Raw genomic sequence first — 16825 nt, 5'->3', positions numbered from 1 at the left:
GTGGTCAGGGTTGGATAGGGTGTGGTAGTCCTGGGGGACCTGTCAGGGGTGTGGATAGGTCGGGGCAGTCAGGGGACGGGGGGAGTTGGATAGAGGGTGGGATCCTAGGGGGCGTGCCAGGAGGGGGCAGTCAAGGGACAAGGAGCAGGCGGGGGTTGGATGGGTTGGGGGGTTCTGAGGGAGACAGTCAGGGGGGCAGGCAGTGGGAGGGGGCGAATAGGGGGAGGGGGCCAGGCTGTTTGGGGGGCACAGTCTTTCCTACCCAGCCCTCTGTACAGTTTCGCACCTCGATGTGGCCCTCGGGCCAAAAAGTTTGCACACCCCATGATTTATACCTTCCCGAGGAACAGGATGGCCTTCTCTTGATTATAGCTACAGCTGTATAAGATTTTACTGTATGTGACATGACCTATATACAACTCATTTGTCTATATTCATCACTGAAACCACTAAATTCACTGCATTCAATTTTCTGTTAACCTTAAAAGTAATACTTTTTGTCCTAAGATTTCTTTCCTCATCGCTCTAATGGCTTATACTCCCCCAGTCCCAACATCCACAGTTTTACCTTCTACACCCACGTTTTGCTTCATCTAAAATTATACTAAACTGAACACTTTTTTTCTTGTTCCCAACTTGGCACTTATTGCTCTGGCACAGAAAGAGAATTTAAAGACGCCCCCCCCAGCATCAAAATCTTTGTGGAAATGCTGTTCAGATTTCAGAGCAAACAAATCAGTAGTCTGGTATTTCAAAATATGCCATAACTATTATGGAGCATCATGTGGTTTGACAGCCTGAAAATACAGATTCAGATGTTGAAAAAACAAAGCTTGGCAAATTAGTATTCCACTTGAAAAGACTTAAGCATGGAAATGAATTTAAGATGTCTAAGTGAAAGTTAACATACTTTCCAAACATATTCCACTATCCCAATGCTCTGTAAACATTCTGCATTTTCACAGCAGCTTCTTGAATAAAAAAAAAATGTATTTTTCAATGTATGGTTTCAAATCTCATCCACTAAAAATATTTAATAAACCTGACTGCTTTCCTAATTTTTCTCCATCATATATTAGTGTATTGTAGGGATGCTCATACTAGTTTTAATCTTTTAATACCTGCCAACTGCAACAGGACACTTTTGTTGCCATCCTTCTTTCCTCAACATTTCCAAGTTCTAGGTTCCCTAACAGCCCTGATTGATGGGTGTGATGCTTGCCAATTCAGTCCACTGGTCTCCTCCCCAACACGTGAGGCAAGTGGGAAGACAAAATAGTGGATACATTTCTATCACTAAAAGGTCACCCCAGCCATCTCTCCTATGGTGATTTTATTTTACTTAATTGGCAATAATATATGCTGAAGGATTACAGCTTTTAACTCTTGCCTCCCTGTATGTTTTGGGCTACAGTTGACTGCTGATTTAATGTCAGGAATATCTTTCCTCGCTATAGAGGAGTATGGACGCCTGAGGATTTTTTGCCCTTCCCCTAAGCATGTAGTAGGCTTGACCCAATTATCTGTTTGCAAGTGTTAAGGAGAAGCCATGATCCTTGGTAAGTTGCAAGTAAAAAAGGAGTCCACTGTCATTCTTGGGAATTATTAGGACCAAAGATTATCCAAATCCTAAAACAAGGAGTAAGGACAGGATTCACAGTGAGTATTGATAGACGTTGGTTTCAGCAACACAGAAATTGAAATATTCCTTAAAGCCCTAATTCTTCATGTGAGGAAGAAACCAAAATTAATTCGCCTATGTCACTGAAACCCAGTAGATGGAATGTGGGTAATGGGAACAGCCCAGCGATTACTGTTATTAGAGACAGGAAGCAAATAAAGGGTAATGCAAGCACTGGTTATCAGTGAGGCAACATCCAGGGGGATGTTTCGACTTAAAGATCTTCGTGTAACTAGTTTAAATGAAGTTACAGTCATTCATTTATAGACAGACAACTAATGTGCATTTTTAGTTCCTGACTTGGTAGCATCTGCTTTGAAGCTTCCCTCCCCACCAAAAATGTGAGTGTCTACACAGACCTTGAAAAGACAAATACAATTGGACAACATCCTTTTAAATGGTCTATAAAAAAGTAAAAAGAAAAGGAGTACTTGTGGCATCTTAGAGACTAACAAATTTATTTGAGCATAAGCTTTCGTGAGCTACAGCCCACTTCATCGGATGCATTCAGTGGACTGTATCCGATGAAGTGAGCTGTAGCTCACGAAAGCTTATGCTCAAATAAATTTGTTAGTCTCTAAGGTGCCACAAGTACTCCTTTTCTTTTTGCGAATATAGACTAACACCACTGCTACTCTGAAACCTATAAAAAAGTAAGCACTATGATTGTCTGCCTCAGACACCGAAAACTTTTGTAATTTCTACTCAAATGCCTGAGACATAAAAGTTATATTTAGTAAAAACGCTAATCCATCTTACCTTTCTTAACTCCACAACAACTTCATTTCGTTGTCTTCTCATTGTCTGAAAAGTTTAAGATAAAATAATTACAGCATACTCCCAATCTGGACCAAGTCATTGTGATGTGATTTAACATATTTTAGCAGCTTTCTAAATATTTTACTTTTAGAAGACTGCTTTAATGTAAATAGAGATCAAGTAACTACTTTCAGTTTATCAGTATGGGATTTTATTTTGAAATATAAAACTAGCATTAAATACAGCTATATCTCTCTATTACTTAATACAATAACATTATTTTGCTGTAAAATATTTGCTCAACACTTGCATAAATTTCCTCAATCCTATTTGTCCAAAATACAAACTAATAAAGGGACTATCCAACAAGGAAAGTACAACATGGAAACAAAGAAATAAATTGTGTAGAGGGGCAGGAGGAGAGAAGTGAGGGGAATACACTGTTTACATCAGAAAACAGGGTAACAATAAAAAACCATTCTTATAAATATCATTACATGCCAATAGAGAGTATGATCAATTAAAAGGCTCTGTACAAAATTTCACAATTTTCCAGACAGAACTGTATAGCCCTTTCTGGGTTTGGGTTTTCAGAATACGTTTATTTCAGAGTTAAACTAAAATATTTTAATACAACTAGTCCAATGTTAAATTACACTAGTGAAAACTGGTGTACCACTTGTAATTATTCACCTGTACTTGGAGGGTGCTTAAAGATTAACAGTAGTTCTTGAGACAAAAAGACTGATGTAACAGGGAAATAGCTCTGTATAAATCAGAAGCTACACTACAAGCACTACAGAAGCATAATTGTGGCACTGTAGTGCAGACATTTGTTTCAGTAAGGGAAGGGGTTTTTCCATTGCTGTAGTAAATCCACCTCCACGGGAGGTGGTAGCTAGGTCAATGAAAGAATTCTTCCCATTGACCTAGCAATTTTTATACCAGGGCTTAGGACAGCTTGACTACATATCTCAGGGCTGTGACCTTTTTATACCCCTGAGTGACATAGCTATGTTTTAGGAGTAGGCCAGGCCTGAGCTGTAATTTCTTTGGTTATGCCATGAATACAGCACCAGGTAATTTCTCAGGAACAATACTTATAAATAATTCTATATAATTACAAAATGGCGTGCTTGGCACTTTTCTGATTTAATACCAATGGTATTAAATAACAGACATTTGAAAGTTTAAGTTGCAAATGGAATCACTCAAATGTCAAGAAATGCAAATGTTGAGGTTGTTGGCACAATTTTAACTATTCTCTTTTGCATATGCATTATGATGCAAATTTTAATTATAGTATTGATACTATAATTCAACACCTTTAACAATTCAACAATTTAGCTACAACTAATCAGGAAAAAGATCTTGGAGTCATTGTGGATAGTTTCTAGACGTCCATGCAGTGTGCAGCGGCAGTCAAAAAAGCAAATGGGATGTTAGTAATCATTAAAAAAGAGATAGAGAATAAGACGGAGAATATCTTATTGTCCTTACATAAATCCATGGTAAGCCCACATCTTGAATACTGTGTATAGATGTGGTCCCCTCATCTCAAAAAAGATATACTGGCATTAGAAAAGGTTCAGAAAAGGGCAACTAAAATGATTAGGGGTTTGGAACGGGTCCCATATGAGGAGAGAGTAAAGAGGCTAGGACTTTTCAGCTTGGAAAGGAGGAGACTAAGAGGGGATACGATAGAGGTATATAAAATCATGAGTGGTGTGGAGAAAGTGAATAAGGAAAAGTTATTTACTTGTTCCCATAATATAAGAACTAGGGGCCACTAAATAAAATTACTGGGCAGCAGATTTAAAACAAATAAAAGGAAGTTCTTCTTCACTCAGCGCACAGCCAACCTGTGGAACTCCTTGCCTGAGGAGGTTGTGAAGGCTAGGACTATAACAGGGTTTAAAAGAGAACTGGATAAATTCATGGAGGTTAAGTCCATTAATGACTATTAGCCAGGACAGGTAAGGAATGGTGTCCCTAGCCTCTGTTTGTCAGAGGGTGGAGATGGATGGCAGGAGAGAGATCACTTGATCATTACCTGTTAGATTCACTCCCTCTGGAGCATCTGTCAGTAGACAAGACACTGGGCTGGATGGACCTTTGGTCTGACCCAGTATGGCCATTCTTATGAACATACCTTGGATAGTACACAGTGAATGAGACAATAAAAATTCTACTTAACTTTCTACTAATCCCTGCTTTGCTCACTGTACATTATCCAGCCTGTGCAGAGAGCCCAAACCTACTTTGTTACCAATTCCACAGCTGTGTAAGTCCATCAATTCAGTGGATCTATTTCTAGTTTACATTGTGGAAATGGCAACTAAAATCTGATCCAAACATCTGCAGAATGTCTGCATTGTTGAATATATAGACTGGCAGATGATTGTGTAATTAAAATAAGAGTATACACACAGAAGTAAAAGCAAAGGTTGTAAAGACAACCTCATCATTAGCTTTTCCTGACCAGAATGCTTCACTTTGCAAGCTTAATGATTTTTCAAGTTTTTAGTAAAGTAAAAATAGAGATTTTTAAAAAGAAAAACAAATTTTGTAATATAGATCTATTTATCAGACAGAATTAGAATGTTCTGTCCTGATACACACTCAGCTGAGACCAGGGCTCCTGTAGACCAGATATAGCCGGAGTGCATCCAAAGGCTTCAAAGGAGCCTGCTATAATTCAATATGCATTTGTGAATGTGTCAGATTTTTCCAGATGTTTAAAGTAAAAATTCAAAATTTCACACACTTGTGCATAAACAGATATTAGCAAAGGAGATTATTAAGAGGTTGATTATTAAGTTACTGCACACATGAACAGTTTAGAATAAAGGCCATTGACAAATATTCAACTTAGAAAAAACATCTGTTTGAAAATGGTTTACCGTTATATTACAAATACAACTAAAATTACTATAACAGAATGATTAGAGAAATTATTTTCAGTTTGTTTACTTGAGCATTTATCAGTACTTTGTGTGTAGTCAGTTTCACCACATTTCCTGATTAGTCAATTCCTTGTTTGTTTGGATCTTTCACACAGTCACAGGGGAGAGAAACACTTGAAAATAGAAAATGTGATTGTAAAATTACAGAAATTGGCAGGATGATCTAGGTGCTGATGCAGTACTTGAAAATACTTGTAACTCTTCATTTCAGGTTGACTGTCACTTTAACTGTAGCTATTACATATAATTTTAATAAGATCTAGCAAAAATGACAACATATAAGTTTTTGTTTCTTTCTGTAAAGAGATCTCAAGTTGTTTCTTAACAATTTGTTTCTACGGTGAATTAGAAAAGGAGAATTGAGAACTGTTTTAAATGAGAGAATTGAATGAAGAAAGAATGGTTGACTTGTTCAAGAAGGTGAAGGCTTCCAAGCATAAGGAACAGAGTGGAAAAGGAGAAGGAAACTGCTGGGAGTAACACTTATGCAGAGCAAAGGAATTGCCAAAGCTTTAAAGACAAGGACTTGAAGTTTAAATGTGACAGATACAAACCATAATCACCTGTATTCCTGTAAAAGTAATACGTTTCACTATCAGGTAAAACTGTTTCAGAAGAGCTGGGTAGGACACATGACATCCAGTTTGTCACCTGTTACTGCTACAGAGTGACTTTTCCTTTTTGGCCAGGCAGATGAACAAAACAATGGGAAAGAAAAAATTGCAACACTAACTAGTTCCTTCCCATTCCAAGACAAATTAATCAAGCTCTCTCTGGCCTTTGGGTGATTCTTTCATTGCCTGTGGACCAATTCAGAATGAGGCACACGACGAGAAGCAAAAGCAAAACCATACCTAACGCAATTAAACCATGTGTTCTATTCTCTGCTTCGACTCTCATAGTTAAGCATGTTACAAAATGTTGCTTTAAAAAAAAAAAAGATTTTACAAGGAGGTAGAATACAGGAAAGTTATCTTACATATTGGTGTACAAAAAATGAAACACTGATAAAAGCGTAACAGACATCATAGGACACAGGATTCAGAAACTATAATGGCTTAATGTATCAAAAACACAGCAGAAGACCCTATGTAACACAGTTGCATCACCCAGGACAACTGGACAAGAGCCATAGTCTATAAGTACACTGTGTCCTACAACATAAAAGCACCATAGTCTAGAAAAGTGGTTGCCAAACTTGTTCCGCCACTTGTGCGGGGAAAGCCCCTGGTGGGCCGGGCCGGTTTGTTTACCCACCGCTTCCAGCAGCTCCCATTGCCCTGGAGCAGCGAACCGCGGCCATTCGGACCTGCGATCGGCCGAACCTGCGGATGCGGCAGGTAAACAAATCGGTCCAGCCCACCAGGGGCTTTCCCTGCACAAGCGGCGTAACAAGTTTGTGAACCACTGGTCTAGAAACAGGAAGTAGGCAGCACATATAATATAAAAGGGCAATCAATTAAAAACCAGGATTTTTATACTGAAGTTACTAAAATAACTGAATAGGAAGTCCAGTTGTACAGCTTGGATTTATAGAAGAGTTGATGTTGCAATCCTCAAGGTTAAGCCTACAAAAATGCAATGCCCTATACAAACATACAAACAGTAATGCTAGATCTTTAACACTAGCAGTACACTGAAAAAGATTGTTAATTTCAGAAATATATTCAGTTATTAAATAACTCCAGCTCTATTATCAAAATAAGCTTTTCTCAGCAATTCCATATGACGTTAAATGGTAAACAGAACCAAAGGGAACTGTCTAAAGCATACTGCAAATAGAGTAAAAGAAGGTGACACCTCAACGTGTTTTGAGAACATGAAGCGGTGCCACAAGTACTCCATTTCTTTTTGCGAATACAGACTAACACGGCTGTTACTCTGAAATAACTTTATTGGACATGTAATACTACTGATAAATTAGCATATGGAAACAATAGTTAGAATTCCGTAACATGACCTAGTAAGTAGAAAGACAAGAAACAACTGTCAGTTTGACAAAGTATTTGGGTTTCTCTTCTATACCTGAACTGGTGACAAATTATTACAACACACAGGATGAGATAAAGAACTAAAGTTATAATTATCCATTTACATGCTTTTATTGGAATATATGCACAATAGTTCTGAATCAAATAAATGTAATATAAGTGATAGTGTTTAGAACTTTGAAAATATATACAGTGTTTAATATTTTGTAACAGTTTTAATTCAAATTTCTTTACTGGCATGACATGATACACCAGCACTGATAAAAGTTTCTCTTACAAATACGATCATTTGTTGAACTGATACTAGCACTAAATGCAGGTGTCATCTCGTGGTACATCTCAGGCTACAGCTTTCAAACATGCCCATCACTATGGTATGTAGGTGCCAAATTTCTCCCTGGATTGCAGATGCACACCTGCTGTGATGTTAGCATTACCCATCTCTTCTGCACCTATATTACTTCTGTTGGAAAGCCAAGACTATACAAGTGATCTCTGGCAGAAGTAGTGCAGCAGAATTTGAGTTCAGGAAATTGGAGGCCAGATCCTCCTGTAAAGTTACTTTATGCCATACCACTGACAAATTACAGACCTAGTTGAGGGAAGGGGGCAACCTTATTTCACGCTGATCCCCCCCGCAACTATGGCTAATGGAATTTAGAGTGGTTTTCTTTGTGCTAAATTATGGGACCGACTCAGTTCAGAACACAAAAGCCATCTTTGCAGTCCTTTCCTTAACTGGGTGCTTCTAGGCTGCAACACAGGATCTAGGACTGAAAGTTCAATCTCCACTTTGGGGCACATATTTAATTTTTTAGGTATTGCATATTCTTACATATTAGTAAGAAGCAAACAGACATGTTAAAAGGAAAGAAATTTGCCACAGATGGTTCCCTGATGCTTGCTCCAAATCCAGGATTCACAGTTTCCCCATTCCTGGCATCTGCCTTCCACAGACTTTTGCCTGCACTCTCTGTAGCGTACTCAGGACTAATGTCACACTGAGGGTGTGCTATGACAGACAATCCCCTACTATCCTCTTGCAATCAGCCAGGTTTCCCCCTCAGCCTCAGGTTTCAGTATTTCATGGGCAAATTATTTATTTGTGTTCAAGATGCTGCGGTCTATCCAGAGATAAGGAAAGCAAATAAAAAAAACCAAACAAACCACCACAAGTACTTGCACTGACAAATATTACAGCAGGAACACCAGAGAGGTAATGGTGACACCACTAGATCACACCTCACAGGCATGTTCAGGCAGCATGACCCCAGCACTGATGCCCAACAATTTAAGAGGTTCTTCCTCAAACAAAGGCCACACAATCTTGCCCATTTGATAAGAGCTCCAGCCGTCATTTAACAAGTTAAATATCAATCAAGATCCTATAGGCAGATGAATATATCATTTGGGGGCCTTCTTGACAAGAGACCAGGTAAATTTCTATCCTTATTCTCGACCATGGCTTTCAAAATAACACGAAGTCTCCCTATGATCTCACTGGGACTGTTAATAGTTACAATCCCCTCTATGTGCATAATAATAAATTAGGTCCTGCAAATGAACCAAAGCAATGCTACATTGCAGGAAGAATAGTATCTTTACCCAGAGTTGGATACTAACACGATAATTCTAACACTGGCTTACCGTCACCAACTTGGAGTAAGACCCAATATGCAGTTTCAAGAAACACAGGGCTGTACACTGTAGGAGTATCCTCTACAAAGGAAGAATTACTAATGGTCTAAACAGCTCATCCAATACGACCATCAGGAGAGAGGAACTTAAAGCTCTGTTTGGATCTAACCAGTTTCTTTCTTGTTGAAAGACTCTCAGGTCTTGTCTACAGTCAGCATTAAACTGTTTCAGACTATCGTGGACAGTGGACTCTGTGATAACAGCACAAATAGCTCAAACTTTTCAATTACATACTTTATTATTGTCCCTCAGTAAACCACTGACTTTCAAAATTTTCCACAAAACACCAACTCTGGAAACTGCCACAGTTGCTTAGAGAGCAATGCAACTGTGCTAGCACAGAGTGGGACAAAACTGCAGGGGTTCAAAACATGAATCAACAGAGCTAGCATGGAGACACTGAACTGTTTGTGGTTAACCTGGTTCTAGACCACTGGTTTATTCCTTTAGGGAATACACAGCCTCAAAATGGTATTAGTGAGGCAAGACGCAACGTTTGGTTTCAAGGCTTACAGAGCTATATCCAGAGGAAGTGCCAGAAATAGAATAGGCTGGTATTTCATCTATACTCACAGTAAATGGAAAAGCAGCTCACCTCTCTGACTCAAAGAAAGCATAAAAGAAAAAAAAAAGATCAGGCATATGACCCATGCTTCCAGTGCAAAAGGCAGGATGACAAGACTAAGGAAGAAGCTTATGTACCGGTCTTACCCGGCTGTCCATTTCATTCCTGGCAGATGGACATACACTAATTTATATATAGTTTTGTTAATACAGCTATAGAGAAAAAAGGTCAGTGTGATAAAGTTGGCTTTTCTGTAAAGGCTCACTTCTTCCTGTAATTTTAAATATTGTCTGCACAGATCCAACTTAACATTTAATAAGCTTTTTCAAGATTTAGGAGTTATCGATTTATTATACTTTGTACAGTACTCTAGTATTCAATATGGCGAATACTGAGACAGTATGAACATGTAAGAGCTAATATGCTATGACCTATTTCAGTGGACTGATTTTGAGAAGAGAGATCAGGACGACATTGACAGCAGACTAACCGGAGGAAACAAGCGGGCATATAAGTAAAAATCTTTGCAAAGATGAATTTTAGACACTTTCTGAACAATAATAGTGTCATGCATTACCCCTTACAGTCACCAGAACTTCAGCTGAATATGTAAACTGCACGTTTTGAATGCAACATATCCATACATGCATGCTTGTGTATGAAGGACTTTATGAAAGTTTACAAGATACAAATAGAAACCTAGTGCCAACTAATTTTCTGTAGTACTTGAAGAAGTTCATAGGTATAAGCAGAACTTGGCCGTGAAATGTATGTACACATGCAAGCATGTGAATTAGACATTTTAAAGTTTTCTTTTATTGTCTATCTAAAACACAAAAATGTTATAAATAAGAAGCCTGTAGCTTAAAACGTTCCAATTAAATACAGTCTAAAGTTACTGGGGATTAACAGCTGTACCAATGTGTGACTTTGAACAGAACAGAAGCACAAACTTTTGAAACTGAATCACAAATAATCTTTATTCTCTAGTCTTTCCACTACTAAATCCTGAACGCTACTCTTTAGTGACCATTACACCTACCTATTAATCTGGCATTCACTGAAAAAAATGCAAAAGGTAGTTGTGCAATCTGTACAAAACTTTTTGGTGTCTTTTTTTGGGTGTTCTACTATGGGATAGAAGACCAACTGAAATTTTGTAATAAAGAAACTAATGGATAAACGGCTAACTTTAGCAAGGGACTACAGTATTGGAATAATCAAAAATTCATTTCTGACGTGAAGAGAATTTTTTTTCTAAAAACAATGCAATATTAAATTTGCATTATGAACTAGGTCAAAAAAGATCATCAACAGTTGCTAAAGCAGAATACTTGACTAAATGCAGCCATACATTTCATGCTGTAATGAAAAAATGTGATGTAGAAACAGTTAATAAATAAGAATGACAGTCACAAGCCTGAGCTATTGTATGAAAAATGATCATCCACAGTAGTTATTTTAAGTACTGAGTATATGTTCCAAGATTTGTTAGAGAGAGGTCAGTATCTAAAATTTAACAAGACTTAACAGCTTAACAATGTTTTCATTTTGCACAAGGCTCCTTTAATAGCAGATAACACCCCCCCCCCCCACTAATGGCACACAGCCTACCTGAAATTAATAATTTTAGAAGATTTTTAAACTCTGTACAAAGAAAAGGAGGACTTGTGGCACCTTAGAGACTAACAAATTTATTTGAGCATAAGCTTTCGTGAGCTACAGCTCACTTCATCGGATGCGTTCAGTGGAAAATACAGTGGGGAGATTTACATACACAGAGAACATGAAACAATGGGTGTTATCATACACACTGTAAGGAGAGTAATCAGGTAAGATGAGCTATTACTAGCAGGAGGGGCGGGGAGGGGAACGTTTTGTAGTGATAATCAAGGTGGGCCATTTCCAGCAGTTGACAAGGGGGAGGAGGGGGAGAAGAGGGAGGAATAAACACGCATTCTTACAACTACAATACTAACCTGCTGAAGTGAAGAAACAGATTGACAGAGCCAGAAGAATACCCAGAAGTCACCTACTACAGAACAGGTCCAACAAAGAAAATAACAGAACTCCACTAGCCATCACCGTAAGTCCCCAACTAAATCCTCTCCAATGCATCATCAAGGATCTACAACCTATCCTGAAGGACGACCCATCACTCTCACAGATCTTGGGTGACAGGCCAGTCCCTGCTTACAGACAGCCCCCCAACCTGAAGCAAATACTCACCAGCAACCACACACCACACAACAGAACCACTAACCTAGGAACCTATCCTTGCAACAAAGCCCGTTGCCAACTGTGTCCACATATCTATTCAGGGGACACCATCATAGGGCCTAATCACATCAGCCACACTATCAGAGGCTCGTTCACCTGCACATCTACCAATGGGATATATGCCATCATGTGCCAGCAATGCCCCCCTGCCACGTACATTGGTCAAACTAGACAGTCTCTATGTAGAAGAATAAAAGGACACAAATCAGATGTCAAGAATTATAACATTCAAAAAAATCAGAGAACACTTCAACTTCCCTGGTAACTCGACCTCAGGCCTAAAAGTGGCAATTCTTCAACAAAAAACTTCAAAAACAAACTACAAGGAGAGACTGCTGAATTGGAATTAATTTGCAAACTGGATACAATTGGGCTTGAATAGAGACTGGGAGTGGATGGGTCATTACACAAAGTAAAACTATTTCCCCATGTTTATTCCCCCCCACACACAGTTCCTCAGACATTCTTGTCAACTGCTGGAAATGGCCCACCTTGATTATCACTACAAAAGGTTTCCTCCCCAGTCCCACCCCCCCGCTGGTAACAGCTCATCATAAGTGATCACTCTCCTTACAGTGTGTATGGTAACACCCATTGTTTCATGTTCTCTGTGTATATAAATCTCCCCATTGTATTTTCCACTGAATGCATCCGATGAAGTGAGCTGTAGCTCACGAAAGCTTATGCTCAAATAAATTTGTTAGTCTCTAAGGTGCCACAAGTACTCCTTTTCTTCATGGTGAAATAGTTTTACTTTGTGTAATGATACATCCACTCCCAGTCTTTATTCAAGCCTAAGTTAATTGTATCCAGTTTGCAAATTAATTCCAATTCAGCAGTCTCTCGTTGGAATCTGTTTTTGAAGTTTTTTTGTTGAAGAATTGCCACTTTTAGGTCTGTAATCAAGTGACCAGAGAGAATGAAGTGTTCTCCAACTGGTTTTTGAATGTTATAATTCTTGACATCTGATTTGTGTCCATTTATTCTTTTACATAGAAACTGTCCAGTTTGGCCAATGTACATGTATTACACATATCACTAAGTCCCCCTGCCAATTTTTGTGGTTTTACAAATTTTCCTATTTTAAAATGTTTTCCCCTCAAAGAAGACAAACAGTGTTAAATTACTATAAAATGCCTAAAATAAACAAGCTAAAAGAAATATTTTCCTCTAGATGCTTTCAATAATAGTAATCTTACTGGCGACTTGAAACAAATATAGGTAAAAAGTTTCCCAAGAAGAGGGTGATCTTTAAATTGATGTCTCTAAAATTTAATCAATAACTAAAACTAGACATGCTATCACATTCCATTTCTGTGTGTTATCCAAATTACAAAGGCCTATGATTTTTGTGGGAAGGATTCAGAATTAACATATATACACAGTACAACTTTATGGAACCAACATTAAGATGCAATGTTTAGGCATCAGAAGTAGTAGTAGTGATTTAAGAGAACTCAATTATATTTTTTCATACTAAATATACAGAAGAGAATGAAATGTACGTGGTTAGTTTTAAATAAAAACCTTCACAATAACATTTCTGGAATTATAATACAGCTTGTTTTAATTTTTTGGGTTTTTTAATATTTGAAGAGCAACCAGTGAACATCTCGTTGGGGAAGGTACTTTCTACACAGACAGCAGAACCCCATTTTCTGAATCCTTTAATATTAAACTAACCATTTATTCCCTGAATGCTTTACACTCAATTATTTCATTATTTGACATCCCCAAACATTTCAGGTAAACAAAAAAGTAAAAAATTATATTGGCGTATCTGATCGAGGTTCAAAACCTAGACATCATTGGATCCTGGATTATTCCTACATGCCCAAGTAGCAGAGATTCCTCCCCCACCCCGATTAGTGAAGGAGAGGCAAATGCATCCTATACTTTCAAAAGTAGACCTCCTATAGTCCTACCCATGCCTGTGTGTCATCTCAACGTTAGATTATACTATGCGTTACCACATGTTGAGCCCATTCAGAAATTGAAGTTAGAGCAGAGAACAGATGCCCACTTAAGTGGTGTTTCATGCAGATAACATTATGCCAGTGTTCTGGGATCTTAACTAGACCTCCACACAGAAACTATTGGGAGCAAGGAGCTGATTTTAACAGAGTATACTTTATGAAGAAACTCTGAATTGCTTAGGACTGGCGTACTTGACTAATTGTCTCTGTCCCATATGGTATTAATGCAGCAGCTCCTATAGCTGAAACAAGGACCAACAACGACAGGACACTTTTCAGTGAGGGTCTTCGTCGGCCTAAATCAGAACTGCTTTCATCACTATCTGGGAAGGGGGTGGATTGATGTGGTTGACATCCAGATGGTGCTTGACACAAATCATAACAGTGCCAAATCAACATGAGATTGTACAAAATATATTTTACTGTACTTTAACTGTTTCCATAGTGCTATAGCTGCACCTGCGTTACGGCAATGAGCAGTTTATAAATAATATTTTGCATTTTAACTATGCATTGCCCTGTAGGTACTCCACAAATACATTAAATATTGAAACAACTCGGCTACCGTGCTGGCTGAAGCCTTCCCTCCGGTATCACAGGTTGACAAGGAGCAGTAAAATAAAGTACATGAAGCCTGAAGCAAAGACATAACACGAGCACTAGGAAGAGCTAAGAGTAAGTAGCACTCCCACCATGTCAGTGGCTACCAGCTTCTTACAGAGAGAAGGACGAGAAAGGTCCCCCTACCCCCATATCCACACACCCGTCAGCAGCCGCCCTGTTCCTCTCCCTGGTGCACAGCAAAGGAAGACACCCACGGAAGGGAAATGCCGAAAGGCTTTAACTCCCCCGTCAGCGCAGACACTCCCCACTCTGGGCAGCCACCCTCAGCCCCACAGCTGTCCGGGTGAGGAGGGGAAGACAGCCCGTTCCCGGCTGGGGAAGCGAAGGGCTCAGCCCGTCCGCGCTCACCCCCACCTCAGTAGCTTCCCCCGTGAGGAGAAAGGGGAAGACACTCCCTCCCCTCCCCAGCCGGCAGTGCAGGCCTCAGCCCCAGAGCAGGCCCTCGGCTGATACAGCAGCAGCAAGGAGGCGGTGGTGCCGGGCGCGGGATTAGGAGAGACGCCAGAGCACAGCGGCCCAGTCCCGCCGCCATGCCCGGCCCCTCCCGCAGGGTGCTGTGGGAACTACCTCCAGGTCGCGGCCTTTGTTCTTGAAGTTCTTCAGCCGTTGGTTATCTAGTTTCTCGTTGTCGGCCATGGCGGGAGAGAAGGAGCGCGGCCTCCCCCCGGGCCTGCCGGGATCCCCTGCCCGGCGCCGCCTCACTCACGCTCCCTGCCCGTCCGCGCTGCGGCCTGCGCCACTAGGCCGCCGCTGCCACTGCCGCCTCCGCACTTCCTGGCTTCCTTCCGGCCGCTCGCTAGCTTCGGCTGCCTGGGCCGCGAAATGTGCCGGTAACCAGCAAAGGGACAGAGCCGAGGTGGGAGGGAAGAGGGGAGGGGAGGGGAAAGGAGGAGGTAGCCTCGATCTAGCCGGCCGAGGCCACGCCCACCCCTACGGGCCGCGCTCTCTGATTGGCTGTGGAGACACGGGCCGGCGGCGAATGGGAGAGAAGAACTTGGAGGGCGGGGGCTGAGTTGGGGGAGGGAGTGGAGGTGAGAAGGCGGGGATGGGACAAGACGCTAGACGTGGGGAGCGAGGCGGAGACACGTAGGGTGAAGGCACCGATGGCGAGACGGGTGATGGAGAGAGTGTTTCTTTCACAGTAGCCAGCGGGGTTTCCCCCCGAAGCCGGACAGCCATTTTGGGCCCCAGATTTTTAGAGGGCGCGGGCGCGGGGTGCCCTTTTCCTCCTCCTCCTTCTGCAGCGGCTGCTTTTTCAGTTGTTGAGTCAGCTAAAAGTCAACAACAATGTCATCATGATCCTCCTTCCCGCCCCACTTGGCTGCTGTGCGCGTACCTTGGGAGCTGCGAGGGCTTCTCCCTCTGTCTCTAGCCTGGGGGGCAAGAGACTGTGCGGCACCCGCTGCCTTGGGGGAGGAGGCACATAAGCGGTTAGTAGCTGTTGTTTTTATTTATTATTAATTGTTACAAAACTTTTCACTATGTTTTTAAAATAACCACAGAACAAAACTGTGTATTTTGCTTATCCTAGCCCTGCGCTCATGCAGAAACCAGCACTTGGGGATGGCAGGGTACTGGGGCTCTCAGCTTTCACTGTTTCTTATTTTTTCTCAACTCTGAGTCACTTCTTCTACCTCTATACAACTCCCCTTTACCTCCATCAAATTTGCACCTCCCCCAGTGACAGTGGGATTAGTTTGAGACAGAACAGTAGCTTCTTTGCAATCAGTGGATACCCTAACTCAGGGGTGGGCAAACTTTTTGGCCTGAGGGCCACATCTGGGTAAGGAAATTGTAAGGTGGGCCACGAATGCCCAGTGATGGAGGGGGACTCCATAACAGATTTTACAGAGTTGGGGGGGAAAGGGGGACTCATGGGGTGTGGTGCAGAGGGGCTCTGCAGGGGCAGTACCAGGGACTCCTAGGGGACCTGCTGGCAATGACACCAAGGCGGCTGTACCAGGACCCCACAGGAAGAGGCACCCTAGCTGGGATGGGTGCGGCCCCTGGGTGATTTCAAGGCTCTTGAGGGTGGGGCCATAGGAGACTGGGAGGGGACTGGGCACACAGCTGTTGCGGGAAGCTCATTCAAGGTCTGACCTATTCACTGAGTGATGGCAGCCAACTCAAGTTACTAGTGCCAGCTGACTCAAGTGATGGTTTTTGTATCCGGAGTCCAGGACAGATTTGAAATTTGGTTCTCTGTTCACCAGGGAGATAATGTAGAGCAGTGGTGGGCAACCTGCGGCCCGTCAGGGTAATCCTCTGGCTGGCCGCCAGAGATT

The 16825-nt window shown here is 41.1% G+C and overlaps 1 protein-coding gene across 1 annotated transcript in view; it reads right to left on the bottom strand.

The window, feature by feature from the left end:
• The window catches only part of KPNA4 (karyopherin subunit alpha 4), a 59936-nt gene extending 44522 nt beyond the window's left edge, over nucleotides 1-15414 (bottom strand). The window contains exons 1-2 of the mRNA XM_077825814.1: nucleotides 15108-15414; nucleotides 2441-2485 (exon numbers count right to left, since the gene is read on the bottom strand). Of these exons, the coding sequence (XP_077681940.1) occupies nucleotides 2441-2485; nucleotides 15108-15176 (114 nt within the window). The 5' untranslated portion in view covers nucleotides 15177-15414. The remainder of the gene's footprint in view (nucleotides 1-2440; nucleotides 2486-15107) is intronic.
• Nucleotides 15415-16825: the final 1411 nt, after the last annotated feature.

Source organism: Eretmochelys imbricata, chromosome 9 (genome assembly GCF_965152235.1).
Source record: "Eretmochelys imbricata isolate rEreImb1 chromosome 9, rEreImb1.hap1, whole genome shotgun sequence".
Lineage (NCBI taxonomy): Eukaryota > Metazoa > Chordata > Testudines > Cheloniidae > Eretmochelys > Eretmochelys imbricata.
Note: the sequence above shows the minus strand (reverse complement) of the source record. Positions and strands in the feature narration are given on the sequence as shown.